This window comes from Cyprinodon tularosa, unplaced genomic scaffold (genome assembly GCF_016077235.1).
Source record: "Cyprinodon tularosa strain WSP-4 unplaced genomic scaffold, ASM1607723v1 ctg560, whole genome shotgun sequence".
NCBI classification, from domain to species: Eukaryota; Metazoa; Chordata; class Actinopteri; order Cyprinodontiformes; family Cyprinodontidae; genus Cyprinodon; species Cyprinodon tularosa.
The window spans coordinates 1,493,787-1,512,286 of record NW_024039297.1 but is presented as its reverse complement, the minus strand read 5'-3'; the positions used below and the strand labels follow the sequence as shown (position 1 = coordinate 1,512,286).

Below are 18,500 nucleotides of genomic sequence, written 5' to 3'. Positions count from 1 at the left end.
TAAGGCCGATACCGATAGGGGGCCGATTATATCGTGCATACCTAAACAAAATCATCAAACTTGTATTTTAACCCTTTTTAAAACTATAAATGAATTTGTCTCAAATGGGTCTTACATAGATTATTATTTTAAGAGTAAATAATCTTATTTATTTGCTCAAATTTAGGCTAAATATACTTAATTTAAACCAGTTTTAATAATTTCTAGATAATTTTAGCGGTGTGGAAAAGGCCTTCACAAAGAACAAGTACCAAGGTCAGTCAAACTCAAGGAATAAATCTTTCTTGTTCTGTTAATGAATCAATCAGAGCTGAAGTGGCATGGCGGCTCGTTTCTGATGTTTTACGGGCACGCCGCTCCACCCTGCACTTCAAATCAACTTCAGTTCAACAGGCTTAATGGAGACAGAGTAATTGCATGAAAATACTTTTCTGAAAAATGCAGAGTAGGCATAAAACGCTGCATTGATTTTTCATCAAGTCCAGCATACTGGCAGAACAATGCATTTAAATTGCACTGGCCCCTTCCAGCAGATAGAACTGGACCAACCACAGCTTGGCCAGTGACTGCGACCAGCAGCGGAAATCTCAGGGGGAGACGATCAAGGACAGAAAAGTTGAATTCAGGTCATGTAGCTGAACAAAAAATAAATAAAAAAATCCCACAGACCCAACTGTTTCACGGCTGCTTAATCTTTTCAATCAAAGCTGTTTAAACGGTGGCAGTAACACCCAGCAGTCTGTTATGCAATGACTCCTAGCGTGCTCCAGAGCGGGAGAACATCCGAAATATGGGATGAAGATGCCCTCAGCTGTCCACTTCAGCGCAGAACATGGAAATCAATACGCAGCCCAGCAAATCCTGGCCAAAACATCGCGTTAAGAGCTTCAGGAGTTTAAATGAGGATAATGGCTGTCATGTTGACGGCTTATAATACCGCTGTAAGAAGTTAGAACAGATTAAGTCAAAGATCCGACCTGATTAAATATTAACCGACTCCCCGTAGAGCTTATTTAAACCGTCTCTCTGTGGGATCCCCTTTAAGATCTCTGAAATGACTCCTTGGATGACTGGAGACTCAGAAAACTGATTAAAACAGAATTTGACAATCCAGAGAGAGATCATAAATAGACGGCAGCTAATTTAACCTCTCTGCCACAACATTTACAGCCAGATTCCCCTGAAGGCCGACTGTCAGTGTCAGGAGTGACAATCAGTTTATGCGTCTGACGAGTGATGGGAGAAGGAGCCCAAATTGTGATCCAAAAAAAAAAAACTAAGAAAAATCAAAGCCTGGAGGGAAACCAAAACAAAAATAACCTGAGCAGGCAAGTTTTTAAATCCTCAGCTATGAGTTTGCAAAGTTGCCTCTGCTGAGGACGTCATGTTTGTTGGTCTGTTAGAAGATTTACTTGAAAGGTTATGAGTTAATTTTGATGACATTTTTAACAGCGAGCGCCTCAGTCCAACGAACAATTCATTAAAATTTGGTAATGATCCAGATCATGTGGCAGTTTTACCTAAAAGCGTAAGTCACAGGCCTGCGCTTTCTCACTGCTTTTCTAGTTACATTAAAAAGAAAAGTATTTCAAAGGAAAAGTCTGCTCAGATTCAGAATTCAAACTTCTGAAAGTTCTTTAAATCTGAAATGATTCCATCCTGTTCAATAAATGATCAGAGTTTTTAATTCAGAGTAATTTTCATGTGAATGTGCTTTACTGGAGGCATCCATGTTTGTCAAAGAACACTACTGCCACCTACTGGTTAGTGATGTCACGGTGCGGTATCGGCTGTTGATCAAGTCCCAGTGCTGTATCTGGTGTTTGTCACAACGCGCTATTATCCAAGTCATCTTGAAAACATTCTTCTTCCAAATGTTGGCTACATATTACGGGTTTTTTCTCTGGCCAGAAGTTCGATGGCAAATCCTCCCTCTTCAAGTTGGCGATCCAACGACCAACCCGTCCGTGGAGGATCAGGAATCAGAAAGGTGGAATAACTTTTTTTCACTTTTACCCGATGTATTCCAGCATCCAGCTGCCATGCACGTGGGCATTGTCAGTTTCACTATAGCTCTGGTGAATTTCAATGGTGAAGTCCTCTGGAAATCTTCAATAATTGTTGTTGATTGCAGATGTGTCTAGTAGTTCCCATTGATTTAGCTTGTAAAGCGGGGAGAATGGCGCTAAACTGCAAAAAATTGAAATCTAAATAAGTAATTTTTGCTCAAATTAAGTGCATTTTTTCTTGAATTGAGGAGGTAAGTGAGACACTTTGCCAATGGAACAAGACACTTTACATTTAAAATGACAAAAAAAAAAATTGCTTTGTGTTATTTCAAGTGTATATTATGTAATTATCTTGTATTAGGAGTAAAAATACTCATTCCATTGGCAGATCATCTTATTTACCTGCTCAAATTAAGGGTAAATACACTTAATTTAAGACATTTTTTTTACTTATTTCTAAGTGTTTTTTGCAGTGTAGGCTTACACTGGAAAAACGATCTAGAAATAAGTAAAAATTACTTAAATTCTGTGTATTTATCCTTAATTTGAGTATGTAAATGAGATAGTTTGCCAATGGAATGAGTATTTTTGCTCTTGAAATAAGACAATGCAATTGTGTTTTCTTATTTTAAGTGTAAATTGTCTTGTTCCATTGGCAAAATGTCTTTTACCTCCTCAATCCAAGAACAAATGCACTTATTTTAAGAAAAAATTACTTATCAAGATTTAGATTTTTTCCAGTGCACTGCTGGAAGATGGCAGGAGGGAGGGGTTACTATATTTGGGCAAAAATGGCCGCTCCCAGACTCAGTGATCATTGCGAAAACTATTGTTTTTAATTTTTTTACTGATTAACACTAATTCATTAAATCACCGCAAACTGATTAGTTTTGGGTATAAATAATGATCGGTTGATTATTCCCTCCTGACCGGACTTTTCCTTTAAAGAAGCTTTTTAAATATCTACAGATCTGTAGATATTTAAAAAGATAAGATAAGACAATGCAATAGTTTTTTTTCTTATTTTAAATGTAAATTCTCTTGTTCCATTGGCAAAGTGTCTCACTTTCGTACTGAATTGGAGAAAAAATGCACTTATTTTAAGTAAAAATTGCTTAATTAGATTTCCATTTTTTGTAGTGCAGGACGCAGAAAAAACCTCACATTATATCTCAATTTAAAGATTACAGAACCATCCGGCTGATTAGTAGGAACATTTAAAAGTCAACAGGTTTAATACTAACCAGACAAGATAGGACATTTTTCAGGAAAAAAAAGGAATATAATGCTCATGTTAATTATTTTTTTTACTCCCTCTGTGAAGTTGTAGATACCAGTGCATAGACAGCTGTTGCTACACCTAAAAATATCCCACAATCTGTTGTCCACTGTGAAAAAAACCCAAGTCCTACAGGAAGCTCCCTGTGGGGGAAACCTGCCAAAAAAGCTCAACAAATTCACACAATGAATCCAAAAGATGCATCTTCAGACAGGCAGCCCGCTGCAGAACTAAAGCTGCATCCACCACAAAACAACAAATCAATCATGTTTACCTTCATCCTTCTATATCTACATACATTTAAATAATCCGATTTAGAGATCGTTTTTCCTGTTTAAATGAATCAAACCATAATGCTGCAGAGTTCTCTGCTGATGCATTAAAATATTTCAAGGATATGGAAAATGTAACGATTTTAAATCAGGATGAATTCAAGTCAGTTTGTTTGTTATTGGTGAGAAAAAATTACAGTAAACAGGATTCATCTTCTGACCTTTTTTTTGGGATCCATAAAACCAAAGTGAAATAAACCAAAGATGTTGGAGGAAACGGAGTTGAATTATTTTTATAGAACTGACATTTAATCTGAGCGTTCAGCATCATCTGCTGCTGATCGGAGCATCTGAGCGGAGCAGAAGAAATATGGTGGAGCGCATTCAAAGGCTGGAGCAAGAAATTCGCACCACTCCAGTTCACTCCGACTTTATTTAAATTCATGTTTGACTTAAAACCTAGCCCAATGCCTATGCTGTAGTCTGTGCCTATAATCTGTTATAGTTTATGTTTCAACTTTACCATGGAAGCGCCAAGGCGAGGGTTGGATATTGTGTGATAAAAAGTGAGATAAAATATCATAAAAACATACACTAACTATACTTAACAATACAGTGGGTTTACATAAAGTGATATCTGCTATCTATCTCTATAGTTCTGCTGCTATAGGCTTAGACTGCTGGAGGACATAGGCACCCCTTTTTCATCATTCTGCTTCATTCTATCTCTATTCTCCCACTCTGCAGAATCTGTTAGTTCAATCTCTAACGTTCTGCTCTCTCTGCTTTTTCTCATAGTAGCTTCATCTGGTCTGTTCCTGTTTGGCTGTGACTCCATCCTGGAGAGAAATATCAGCTGTGCTGCTGCCATCAACACCTTTGTTTCTAGATGTTGTTTTCCAGTGTAGTCCTGTTTCTCCGACTGTGACTATGATGTGCTCTCTTCATCCTCTGACTGGGAGCCTGGCTGTGGGTTTCCTGGATGGGGCTGCCTTTTACAGTTGCTTTTACTTAAATTGTGTTTTCTTATTTTAAATGTAAATTGTCTTGTTTTATTGTCAAAATATCTAATTTACCTCCTTAATCCAAGAACAAATGGACTTATTATAAGAAAAAATGACTTATTTAGATTTTGATTATTTCCAGTGTGGACATGATTTAGCTGCCTGTTTACCATGTGGGAAAATGCAGATATATAACTCAGCCTTTTTGCATCTTGCATCAAACCACTTACATGAAATCAAGTCGAGTTGAATTTCTAAAAGTAGAATGAGAGGCAGATCTTTTAGTTATCAGGCTCCTCTCCTGTGGAACCAACTACCAGTTTTAGTCCGTGAGGCAGACACCCTGTCTACTTTTAAGGCTAGGCTTAAAACTTTCCTTTTTGATAAAGCTTCTAGTTAGAGTGGCTCAGGTTATCCTGAGCTATCTCTATAGTTCTGCTGCTATAGGCTTAGACTGCTGGAGGACATAGGGACCCCTTTTTCATCATCAAGAAACACATTTTTTAAATTAGAAAACGTCATAAATTCTGCAGTTTAATAAATTTGTAGACTTAAAATGTTAGTTATTCTTTATTTCTCTGCATCAAATAAACAAATAAAGAAATCAGAAATGTTTTTTCTATGACAATCCTATCAGCAGTCAATGACTATTAAGGAAAAAATTGCCTAGTCTGAAACTACTTGTGTATCAGATTGACATGAAATGTATTGTTCCACAATCCAATTAAATTAAGCGCTTCAAGTCTTTTCTTTTGTGTATTATTATGTTTATGATTTTGGAGGTAGATACATGCGTTAAGCAAACATTTCCCGACGGAGTGACATTGTTGATCTATTGAGAGGATATCTTTGAAACGAATTGGAAATAATCTAAATCTAGATCGGTCATTTTTTCTTACAATAAGTGCATTTGTTCTTGGATTGAGGAGGTAAAAGAGACATTGTGCCAATGGAACAAGACAATTTACACTTAAAATAATCTTATTTCAAGTGCATATTATCTAATTATCTTATTTTAAGAGTAAAAATACTCATTCCATTGGCAAACTATCTCATTTAACTACTCACATAAAGGGTAAATACACTTAATTTAAGAAATATTAAGTTATTTCTAGATTGTTTTTCCTGTTTGGGGTAATATATAGCAGCGGTTTGGATTTCAAGCCGATCAAAACGCACTAATTTGTAACACCAAAAACCATTACTGCAAAAGGTAGAAGTACCAGTTATTCCACTAGCTAAAAAGTAAACCGCTGCAGAATGAAGAATGTTGTAAACTCGGCATATCAGCGTAAAGGGAAATCATAAACGCTAATTTATGACGTTATTTAAATGTTTTTAGATGGTCTAATACCTGCGATGTGATGCTGTCTTATTTGAAAGTTCTTTCAACTTTTACAACTTTTAAAAAAATTTATAGCAGGTTAAGATTAATGGTGATAGTTTGGAGATGCTCTAATAAATCTATAATTTTTGGACTGTATTTATTTACTTTCCTAATCTGTTTTTGTCTGAATATTTTCCCATGATCAAATTAGGACGGCATTCTGCAGCAACATTAACATTATCGTGTTTGTGTTTCATAAACAGACTCAGTTTGTTAGATTTTTATACAGAAGGTTTGCAACAAAGGAGGGAAAAGTTAATCGAGTTTTCCAACATCATTGAATTTCTGTCTTCTGAGAATTCATAAATCCCTCTGCAGAGTCAGTGGGGTGAGGAGGGAGTAAAAAATGATTTCTCAACAAGTTTTGAAGCCTTTCTTCAGACAGATAAAGGTCAGATTAATATATCATAAAAGTTTAGCTTTCGGCAAGCAATTTTGAGCATGGCTTCCCCGACGACCGTACGAGTGAAAACGGTCAGTCTGTGTCCAACGTGAGGGAGGAGGGCACCTTGAAGGCCTGCAATTCAGTTTCATCCTGCATGCGAAGCTCAGCCAGGGAGATTTGATGGGTTTCTCTCCACAGGCTGCAGAACAGCTGAGGAGAGCTTCTTAATAATTTAGAGTTATTATTCTGGTTTGGGTCGTGTCTGACTCCTAAGACGACGCATCACCGATTCTTATTAGCAAGAAAAGATGTTCGAAATGTTTTAAACAGAAGCATAAATATTCATTACAATAAGCTGAGGTGTTGATAAATGAACCTGCGTCTCAATATCTGTGGAAGATATTTCAACTTGTTTTCTTTTAAGGTTCATCACCTCCAGCTTATTATGTTAAGGCCAAAACAAACTTCAATTCTATTCAGTTTATTTCTATAGCACCAATTCACATCATGTCATCTCAGGTCACTTTCCAGTTCACCAGATCATCCAGTCAGATTGATTCAAAGTTTTCTATCTAAGGAAAACCATTTGATTGCATCGACTCATTGACTCTTCAGCAATCCCTCACACTAAGCATGCTTGTAGCGACAGTGGAGAGGAAAAACTCCCTTTGAACAGGAAGAAACCTCCAGCAGAACCAGGCAGACAAACAATCATTCTATTACTGTATTTTCAGGACCATAAGTCTCAGTTATGTGTGCCATTACTGTATTTAACACACAAATAAGGCGCACCGGATTATAGGGCGCAGGTTTTATATACCGGTACATATCCTCTACTACGTTTAAATACCTCTACTGCGTATTTAAAAATAGAGAGGGAGCAAAAGTGAGTATGATTGTGCTTTATTCATGTATTTATTACAAAGTATTAATCAAACCTGGGAGCTGGCCGTGAGACAGACACATCGCTGATGACACAGAGCGCTGTGATCACTCCTCTGAAACAGTTTATTGACGCATAAATTAACTTAAAATGCAGAAATCTGAATGAACTGACTGCAGTCATTAAGTTTTCAGGTGGATTTTCTCACTTAAAAACATATTAAAACTACTTTATTCCCACTGATCACAGCAAATATAGCTGCAAGGCAGAGAAAGGATAGAGTAGCTCCGCCCAACGAACGTCAGACACACTTTTCCACCGCGCAGCCAGAGCAGCAAGGCTGCTTCAGCCGCGCGCCAGAACTAACTGGTACAAGCAGCAAAAATTAACGTTAGTTAGAGCATCTTTATACACAGTCAGTATGACATGGAAAAAAATCTGATCGGAGATTAAAGTCGGACGCAGTCGTGTGTGTTCTGGGCTTTACGGCATTACAAAGTTTATTCTGCAAACATTCAACTAAATGAATGCTCTTTAAAAAAAAAAAAATCAATCAATGAAAATGTCCTTCAATTCATTCTGTCTCAATGCTTTTATCCTTTGGAGCACTTCCAATTATTGTTTGTATGTTTTTGATTTTTTAACTTTCTACCGGACTTTAGTCAGAGTGTCTGGTTTTCCTTCCGCAGACACTCTGCTGCACCTTCCCAAAAGTTTAGTTGAACGCAGACAGGAGGCCTCTGATTGGTCAAATCTACATCCGCTCTACACAATGCGTATTTTATAGGGGTGTGCATTGGCACTGCCCTCACGATTCGATTACGATTCACCAGGTAACAATTCGATTCAATTCGATTCTACGATGCATTGCGATGCATCAAAATCCCATTGACTTCGTAAAATCCGAAATGTGCCCAGAAATCCGCTCTCCAACCTTTTGGCGCGTTTTTAATTAGGCCTACCCGTCTATCGCGGTCATCTCCCTCCGCCTCAGCCATCTTGATTGTTGTTGGTATGCCCCCGGAAGTAATTAAAACTTCACAACTTGTCAATTTGAGGCCAGAAAATAAACAGTGACATAATCGATTATGGCACGTTGCCACATCGATGCTGAATTGTGCATGCCCCGCATTGCAATGCATCGCTGAATCGATTATTGTTGACACCCCTAGTATTTTATGTTTGGAACTTGCAGAAACTCTGGCTGTAGTGCCGTCCACAACTCCTGGCACACCTCGGACACTATCCCAGACACAGTGCAGGATGCTAGTTTGTAGCTCTGTGCGATGGTCTGTTGGTTTGCAACCAAAGCCAAGACACGAAGCGCCACGGTCAGTCTTTGGGGAACAATCACGGGTGAACTGTGTGTCGTCCGACGTTAGATGAGGGGTTGTAGATGGCGAACAAGCTTGTCAAACCGACAAACGGACACCCACAATCCTAGCTAGCCCCTGATTGTCCCTTTTTCATTGTGGCGTGGAATAACATAGCGCAGACTACTCTTCAAAATTGGGCATAAATCAAAAATATCTGCATCATACCAAAGACAAGCTAACTGCAGCACACAAAGGAAAGCAGGGCTCGGTGTTAACCATTGCCCGATCTCCCGGGGCAAGTAGTTTTTATTGTCGGGAGAGTATAAATTTCATTGCATTTGCCCGCCGGGCAAGTGCAGTGATCGCAAAAAAAAATATCACTCAAAATTACTTTAAAATCACAGACATTCGATGAAAACGACCCAGAAGCGTTGCTGCCGCCATTTTTGTTGTTTTGTACACATTTGCGCGTGATTTGAAAAAGCCAGGTGATTTTCCGCCAGATGGCGTGATTTTTGTCCACCTAGCGGTAATTTTGATGTAGTTACCAAAACGACAAACGGCTGCATTTATTTAGTCAGGGAAAACTAATCCTGAGTCGTTAAAAGTCAGGGAATTCTGAAATGATGTCAGACTGTGGAAACCCTGAATAAAAATAACTATGTATAATGATTCTCTAGAAAAGTCACATTATATTAATAGTATTATCTTGTATAAACATACCGTGACTCTAAAATAAAACTTATTCATTTGTGACATTGACTTCTGTCTTGTGATTTATCTTAAGTTTTTAACCTGTCCAGCTTTTTAACATTACAATTTATATTTTTCCAAGCACACAACAGTTTAAAGCAAAGTTTAGTTTGAAAAGAATGTGCAGGAAGGATTGAAAAGCATGTTAACGCGGTAATGTAGGCTTGAGTTCATTATCTGACGCATGCAGATACACACCAGGAACCTGGAAACTTCAAAAATACTGAATTACAAAAAACATTTTAAAAATTAACATGTTACGGTATTAAGAACTCTATTTATCAAACATTATACTGGGCAAGTAAAAATAGTTTCTGGGCAAATGAAATGTGAAAGTCACTTGCCCAGAGGGCAAATGGTAAAAATCCTTAACGTCAACCCCTGGAAAGGTAGAACAGACAAAAGGAAAATGAAGGTTTCCAGTTCAAATTTAAATCCCTTCTAAATCTAAACTGGATCCAGTAAAGTTACTTAGAAAACTTACCTAGATAAAAGTTCAGTATAAAAGGTGAAAAGACTGACCTGCTTATTCCGGCCTGAACATATTTGCATGAAATAACTGAGTAAGCACTGAAGTGTTGAGATTGGCTGCTGCAAAAGTAGAACATTTGTTTTAGAAACTGGAAGTGCAAACACACCAGAGCAGAGACTATAAATCAGCATTATTTAAATACGCTGCCCATAATATCCCACCGGAGATAAAGGGGAAAAAATGTCACTTATTGGCTTTTTTTCTTTTTTGGTAATCCTATTAAAAAACATAAGCAAGGAGATGAAGGAGAGAGGGACGCTGAGAAATTACAGAGGAAGATCAGCACATCTGTCACTGTCATTGTTCAAAGCTGAGGCTCGAGTGGAAATCCATGTTTGGCCACTTCAAGGACTTTCAACCTGCGGCTGCCGAGGTTTATGAAAAGAAGAGGAAATGTCAGGCTGAGATCAGGGATGTTAGCCTGAGGTATTATTATTAGTCTGCATATCCTGCTGGTAAAGATGAATAGAAGCCATTAAAACATCAGTCTGGAATTGGAGAAGCATAAATAATCAATTTATTCTAGGAAAAATAATTCAAATTTATTGGATCACATGTCTATATTTACAAAGAACCAAAAGTTTTTAGCTCCATTACTTATGCTACATTCAGACTGCAAGCAGCAGGAGCAGCTGTCCCCATAGACTCTGCATTTAAACCAGATACTTTTGATGCTCCTAAAACCTTCCGTCACTTTAATTTGCAGCCAGAACCGTCCATTTCCCTGGACTGTAAATAGGAAGAGATACGTGACTCTTAACCACAGTCCACTTGGCTTGTGAAGGAACCATCCTGCCACGACACAAGATACAAGAGCTGATGTTCCTAACAGAGAACTTTGCTCTCAATCTGCAGGTTTACTAGTGGTTCCTAGAATTTCTAAAAGTAGAATGGGAGGCAGATCTTTTAGTAATCAGGCTCCTCTCCTGTGGAACCAACTACCAGTTTTAGTCCGTGAGGCAGACACCCTGTCTACTTTTAAGGCTAGGCTTAAAACTTTCCTTTTTGATAAAGCTTCTAGTTAGAGTGGCTCAGGTTATCCTGAGCTATCTCTATAGTTCTGCTGCTATAGGCTTAGACTGCTGGAGGACATAGGGACCCCTTTTTCATCATTCTGCTTCATTCTATCTCTATTCTCCCACTCTGCAGAATCTGTTAGTTCAATCTCTAACGTTCTGCTCTCTCTGCTTTTTTTAGTGTAGTTCTGTTTCTGTGACTAACTGGATGTGCTCTCTTCATCCTCTGATATGGGAGCTGGCTGTGTGTTTCCTTTACCGGTCCACCTTTTATAGTTTCCTTTTGTATCTATGTTTCTTTTTCTATTTCTGCTTCTGTCTTCTGGAACCCCAGTGGGCCTCAGCAGATGGCCGCTCACACTGAGCCTGGTTCTGCTGGAGGTTTCCTCCTGTTAAAAGGGAGTTTTTCCTCTCCACTGTCGCTACAAGCATGCTTAGTGTGAGGGATTGCTGAAGAGTCAATGAGTCGATGCAATCAGCTGGTTTTCCTTAGATAGAAAACTTTGAATCAATCTGACTGGATGATCTGGTGAACTGGAATGTGCCTTGAGATGACATGATGTGAATTGGAGCTATAGAAATAAACTGAATTGAATTGAAGAAGTGTCTTTTTTTGTTGAGATTTTTATGGTACTAGAGGTTTGATATTTGTACAGTAGGCTGACAGGAATGGGGGATACTAGAGAGGGGGAGGGGGAGAGACAGGTCAGATTCGAACCTGGGTTGGTCATGTCGTGGTCCAAGGCCTCCGTATATGGTTCATGCTTTCGAACCAGATGTCAGATGTCTTTTTGATTTATTTTTTCCTTCCTAATGAAAATCCTGGCAGCTGAGCAGAGAGCGCCTCCAGGACTGATTGACAGGTGACGTCACATCAATTTAAAAAACGCATCATTTTAGTAGAAAAGAAGAAATGACAGAAAATTATCTGTAGGTTTCCTGTAAAATTACTCCAAAGACCATAAATGACCCTCAGGTCATATTTGGAAAGTAAAGCTCTGACTTCCAGCAAAAGGATTTCATTTTATTCTGGTTTGTAACCATGGAAACCAGTCAGAGTGGAGAAAAGACATGGACACCTACCAGAAACACCCTGTATGCATCTTTCCTGGTGACGGAGCCCCAGCAGGGGTCTGTGTCGTTGTACTTCACACTCCCGGCGCTGCAGGAGTGGTTCCCACTGCACAGAAACAAACAAGCAGAACCTTTAGTTCAACATCTACTTCTGAGTACTCAGATAACAGTTTTCCTTTTCATCATAACAGCAGTCAGAGGAACATGACACAGATCACAGGTTTAAAAAGCCTAAATGACGAAGAACCTCTCGGCTCCTGGTTGACCTGTTCCTTAAAATCTCGGATCTGTGGAGTTTCCTGACCTCCAGGTAAAAACGTTCAGTGCCTCAATAATGCTACTCCATCATACCAGAAACTATAAAAATTCACACCCTTTTCCCAATATTCTCTCCCTTAATCATAAACTTTAGTGTATTTCATCAGGATTTAATGGAACACTCCCACTCCTACTCTGAGTAGCTTCATCTGGTCTGTTCCTGTTTGGCTGTGACTCCATCCTGGAGAGAAATCTCAGCTGTGCTGCTGCCATCAGCACCTTTGTTTCTAGATGTTGGAGCTTGGCCTGTTTTTCAGTGTAGTCCTGTTTCTCTGACTGTGACTAACTGGATGTGCTCTCTCGTGTGAGGGATTGCTGAAGAGTTAATGAGTCGATGCAATCAGCTGGTTTTTCTTAGATGGAAAACTTTCCATCTGACTGGATGATCTGGTTGAATTGTCTCTGTAAAGTGCCTTAAGATGACATATGTTGTGAACTGGTGGTATATAAATAAACTGAATTGAATTCATTTAACTTTGAGTCCGATACAAACACTCGCTCTTGATTATTTTAAATGTTATTGCCAACATTCCAAAGCAGGGTTCCTACAGCATAAGGCAAGTTAAATTCAAGACATTTTAAGACTTTTTAATGCCACTTGAAATAAGAATTTAAGACCAAATTCACAAGAAAAACCTGCTTGCGACAACTTAACCCAAAGGTTTATTTTAACATAAACCACTGCACTAATGTTTCAAATGTTGAAAAGCTTCCCATACAGGAAGAAAGCTCAAAACACACAAATGACAGATATATTTGAACAATTATTTAACTGAATTCACAAACTTTGTTTTAGCAGGGAACAAAACAAATGAGTTTTAAAGCCCCAACATAACCAGTGCTAAGTCTTTTTTGCAGCTATTTTTCTTTGTATGGTTTTCTTAGTATGTTTGATTTGGTGATAAGTGGAGGCGTTGCAGAGACAAGGGTGGAACTAAACTGAGAAATACCGGCTGTTTCTCCGTAACTCCATTTTGACGCTTTGTGTTTCGTGCTTCGCATGTGCGACTCCACTGCCTTAATTCCCATCGTTCTGAGCTTGAATGACTTCTTGCACTAAATCCACTGAGCCTCATGTATGTTCCCTGGTTTTAGCCATGGAGAAAACACTTGGCTGGAGACAATTTTGGTTACATTTACACTTGCTCATATTTTCCAGACAGAAAGTTAATGGTGCATCTCCCAAATGTCCCGGCAGCAACAACGCTTTATTTGTTCCGCTATCGGGACGGAACCAATAATGGCGATCTGTTATTTTTTTTTAATAAAAAGAAAAAAAATTTTGTCAATTTTAACGTTTTATTTAGATTACAAAAATAAATCGTAATAAAAATAATCCTATTTATGATGTTTTAAAAATTAAGACCAACGAAAGACTGATTTAAGACATTTTAATACCAATTAAGGCCTTAGTTTTATTTTGAAAAATTCAATGCCTTTTAAGACTTTTTAAGGACCTGCGGGAACCCTGCAAAGACCAATAGAAAATGCATCTTCTCCCTCCACAGGAAAGCTCGGCCCTAGAAAGGAAGAGGATGTGATCCGGAAAACGCAATTTGAAAAGAAGGTTATTGATGAAACTCAATCCCAAAAAGAGAAAAAAAATTTAAAAAAGATCTTTTTTTTTTTTTATTAAAAAGTTTAATCTCTGGGTTGCATTTCTTCTAAGTTCAAATCTCCATTTTAAAAAAACATTTTCTTTTTTTGCAACAATAATGGAACAAATTCACTCCATACAGCTTTAATGATCTAATCGGCAGAAATAATAACAGGATTCTAGGATGTAAACGTGCAATAAATGCGGCCTTTGAAGGATGAAACTCCTGAATTGGGAAACATCTACCTCTGTCTCATAGCAACAGTCTGATTACTAAAATTAGTCGAATGATTTCAGCTGGACTCTGCTTCACCTGATCCTATGATACAGCTCCTCATTGCAAATGAGCTAATAGTGTTTTATTAAAAATGTAAAGTGATGACGTGTTGTGAATTGGCGCTATATAAATAAACTGAATTGAATTAAAAATTAGAGAAATCTGGTTTTTCAGAAAAACAAAAAACAGCTGATAGATCTATTTGGGGTAAAATATTTTACATCTTCATTACTCTGAATAATAATCTAAGAATAACACCAACTGATAATGTGCGAAACACTGGCGTCTCTGCAGAAACTATTTTTGAATACAACGTTTAAAAACATCAACGAGCATAAAAGCTTTGATGAAGGAAAGCATGCTACAAGCATGCTTAGTGTGGGGGATTGTATTTGAGTCAATGAGTCAATGCAATCAACTGGTTTTCCTTAGATAGAAAACTTTGTATCAATTTGATCCGGTTGAACTGTAAAGTGCCTTGAGATGACATGTGTTGTGAATTTGGCGCTATATAAATAAACTGAATTGAATTGAATTGAATTGAATTGAAATCTGTCAGACTTGAAACTGATGGAAAACAGAAAGGAAGCAGAGATTAAACTGAAATCCATCAAAGTACCGAAAACAATTCAATAAATAAAACATCAAGGTAAGAAAGTTCAGGTTCAGCAAGATGAAACACCAAGAGGTGTTTTATTGGCTCTTAACCCAATAAAATATGTTATTTGGAGCTCAATAAAAACCTTTCTGGGAGCAAAACAAGGAGAAGAAGCTGCAAGAGGTGAGCGGGCCTGCAGGTTTCTGCCTTCAAAGCTGGATTGTTTTATTCCTCGGGACCAGGAGGTCAGACCGGGGGGGGGGGGAGATGGTCAGACGGAGCGCCAGCTGTGTAATAAGGCAAAAACCGTTCTCACCAGGCGACCTCCATGAGCGATATGGGCACGGCGGCGGCGTAGATGGCCAGGTCTCCGTACAGATAGACGATGATGCAGATGTAGAACATGTTGACTCCGACTGAAACACAGAAAAGATGAAGATGTGAAGGAATCTGGGATGGATGATGAACAGAGGTGACAAACAAAAACATTTTTCATATGCGGCAGCAGTCCAAACACGCCGTCGTGATTGATGGCCGGACGTCGAACCTCAGCATCGATTTTAAACCTGCACGTCTCCGTCTGAGGCCCGCCGCGGACGCCGACGGCACGTCTTCTTGTTTAATGAGAGATATTAATGGATTAATTATTACCCTAATCACTCCTTAAGGGGAAAACGCCAATCAGCTTTAAATCCTGTGTTCTCTCAGGCAGCGGCTGACGGGCTCGGCTCACATCACCTGCACAAACGTCCGCGCATCCATCATCCTCTTGGTATCTAAATAAATGAGGGTCAAACGCCTAACTGGACTGTTCGGATAATTCATTACTGCCCAGGAAATTAGAGGGGGGGAGGGGGGGGGGGGGGGAATAAAGCACGGCAGATTTACAGCCTCTCTGACCGCAAAGATTCATCAACAATCAAAGAACTGTAGGCGCCTGTGGAGGAGTTACAGAAAGTTTAAATAGACGCTCAAATCAGAAGCAAACAAAATGATTTCAGAGGACTGCTTGTATTTTTAAGAGGGACCTTTAGTCCATATCTAAAATAAACGTACGCTGTAAGCCAAAAACTAACGTCATTTTGATGCAAGTAACTTGACTCCTCTCTTTGAACAGGAACATAGACACAGCTATGGGTTTTTGACATGAAAACTGCTCAGAGCTAGTCTTCTTTACCTTTTTACAGGTAAGATCAACCTGTGGAGCTACTTTACCGTTATCTTCTCTAACATAGAAAGTACAACCACCATCTCTAGGGTTTACAGAGAATGGTCCGAAAAAGAAAAAACATCCAGTGAGCGGCAGTTCTGAGGGCGGAAATGCCTTGTTGATGCCAGAGGTCAGAGGAGAATGGCCAGACTGGTTGGAGCTGATAGAAGGGCAACAGTGACTCAAATAACCACCCGTTACAACCAAGGTGGGCAGAAGAGCATCTCTGAACGCACAGTACGTGGAACTTTGAGGCAGATGGGCTACAGCAGCAGAAGACCACACCGGGTGCCACTCCTTTCAGCTAAGAACAGGAAACTGAGGCTACAATTTGCACAAGCTCATCGAAATTGGACAATAGAAGATTGGAAAAACGTTGCCTGGTCTGATGAGTCTCGATTTCTGCTGCGACATTCGGATGGTAGGGTCAGAATTTGGCGTCTACAACATGAAAGCATGGATCCATCCTGCCTTGTATCAACGGTTCAGGCTGGTGGTGTCATGGTGTGGGGAATATTTTCTTGGCACTCTTTGGGCCCCTTGGTACCAATTGAGCATCGTTGCAACGCCACAGCCTACCTGAGTATTGTTGCTGACCATGTCCATCCCTTTATGACCACAATGTACCCAACTTCTGATGGCTACTTTCAGCAGGATAATGCGCCATGTCATAAAGCTGGAATCATCTCAGACTGGTTTCTTGAACATAACAATGAGTTCACTGTACTCAAATGGCCTCCACAGTCACCAGATCTCAATCCAATAGAGCATCTTTGGGATGTGGTGGAACGGGAGATTCGCATCATGGATGTGCAGCCGACAAATCTGCGGCAACTGTGTGATGCCATCATGTCAATATGGACCAAACTCCCTGAGGAATGCTTCCAGCACCTTGTTGAATCTATGCCACCAAGAATTGAGGCAGTTCTGAAGGCAAAGGGGGGTCCAACCCGTTACTAGCAAGGGGTACCTAATAAAGTGGCCGGTGAGTGTAGAGCAGAGCTTCAACTTTCCTTTTCTATGTTGTGATACAACATTGCTTAAAAAAAAAAGAGAGAAATAAATCAGTCTGATTAAATCCTGACCACTAAATTACTGTAACACACCAACCCCTCCATTGTAGCCAAGAAAATGGCCCCTGTGTTCTGGAAAAGGGAGTTTTTTCCTTTCCACTGTCACTGCATGCATGCTTGGTGTGAGGGATTGCTTCAGCGTCAAAGACAGAACGCAAGCAAATATCTACAGTCTCTAGCTGCTCCTGGAGGAGTGAATCCTGCAGTCAATGACTGGATAAAATAAGTCGGTTATAAAACTTTGGACCTTTAATCTGAACAGGATTTCAATGAAGTCGTATTAAATCCACTGACCTCAGATTTATGTTTGTTTTCCACCAATGTTAGGATGAGATTTAGGCCTCAGGGGAGGGATTAAATCAAAGTTTAAATTAGGTTGAGTTTAGGTTTCCTCCAAAACTTCTGGTTTTAACCTTTGCATGAAATTTATTGGCAAAAATACAGGAAAGCATGAAACAAAAAAATGTTTAAACGTCTCTAAAAACAGGGGAAGGGATCATTTATGAAAAAAGGAGCATTAGTTAAAACTGCAAATTGCCATAAGATTTGCAATTAAAAAAGTTGTTCAAATTATTCAACTTAACTCTGCAGCAGCGACTCTTCTGAGCTCCTGAAAGGGAATCCTGAGGTCCGAAGGAGAATTCCCCCGTGCAACAATTGACTTCAGTGGTTGACACGCATCAAGGCGCAGCAAAAGATCCTGCAGCTCGTTTTGAGCAGCAGAGCAGCGGGTCATGACCTTCTGAGGCAGGTGACGCTGCTGCTGGGGATTCCCAGTGACAGCGCAGCGCCGGTATGTGGGGGTCTGAGCGGCTCCCACAGAGAAATAATCTTTGAAGGCAGGATGGTAATCTGGATGAACTGACTGCACAGACCATGTTTTCAGGAGGACTTTCTCACTTCAACATAGATTCTAACTACTTTTTACCCGCTGATCACAGCTAATATAGCTGCCATTGTTCCAGGCAGAGAAAGGATAGGGTAGCTCCGCCCACCGCACATTAGACTAACTTTCCTACCGCGCAGCGAGAGCAGCAAAGATGCTTCAGCCACAGAATTTTAGTCGGAACTAAACTTGTACTAGCGTCAAAAATGAAGCAGCACGCTCGTTTCTGCTGCTCCTGCTGCTTGTGGTCTGAACGTAGCATCAGAGCTTCTACTGAAAGATGAAGAGATTCATCAGCTCTTTATTTCAGCTCTGCAGGAGTTGAGCTCAGTCTCTTCATTGGTTCGGCAGCTTTAATGCGGCAAATAAACGTCAAAATGTGTGAATTCAGGACATTTGTTCTTCGTCGTGCCGGCTGCTACCTGGTTGTGCTAAATGAAAATTGCCGCCTTATTCTTCACTTCCGACTTCCCCTTCTGGTGGTTAGGAAAAATCTAAAGAAAAGCTGCACCTACAAAGCGTGGGGAAAAAGTAGCAGTTTATAGAAATATGATATTTGACAATAAATTCAATGAACTAGATGATTGTTTTAATTATAATTAGATAACTTCAAAAACTAAACTGACTGATG

The 18,500-nt window shown here is 39.4% G+C and overlaps 1 protein-coding gene across 1 annotated transcript in view; it reads right to left on the bottom strand.

Moving 5' to 3' along the window:
- The window catches only part of tmem104 (transmembrane protein 104), a 97,479-nt gene that overhangs the window by 53,780 nt on the left and 25,199 nt on the right, over window positions 1–18,500 (bottom strand). Inside the window, exons 7-8 of the mRNA XM_038305676.1 lie at window positions 15,017–15,116; window positions 11,920–12,016 (exon numbers count right to left, since the gene is read on the bottom strand). Of these exons, the coding sequence (XP_038161604.1) occupies window positions 11,920–12,016; window positions 15,017–15,116 (197 nt within the window). The remainder of the gene's footprint in view (window positions 1–11,919; window positions 12,017–15,016; window positions 15,117–18,500) is intronic.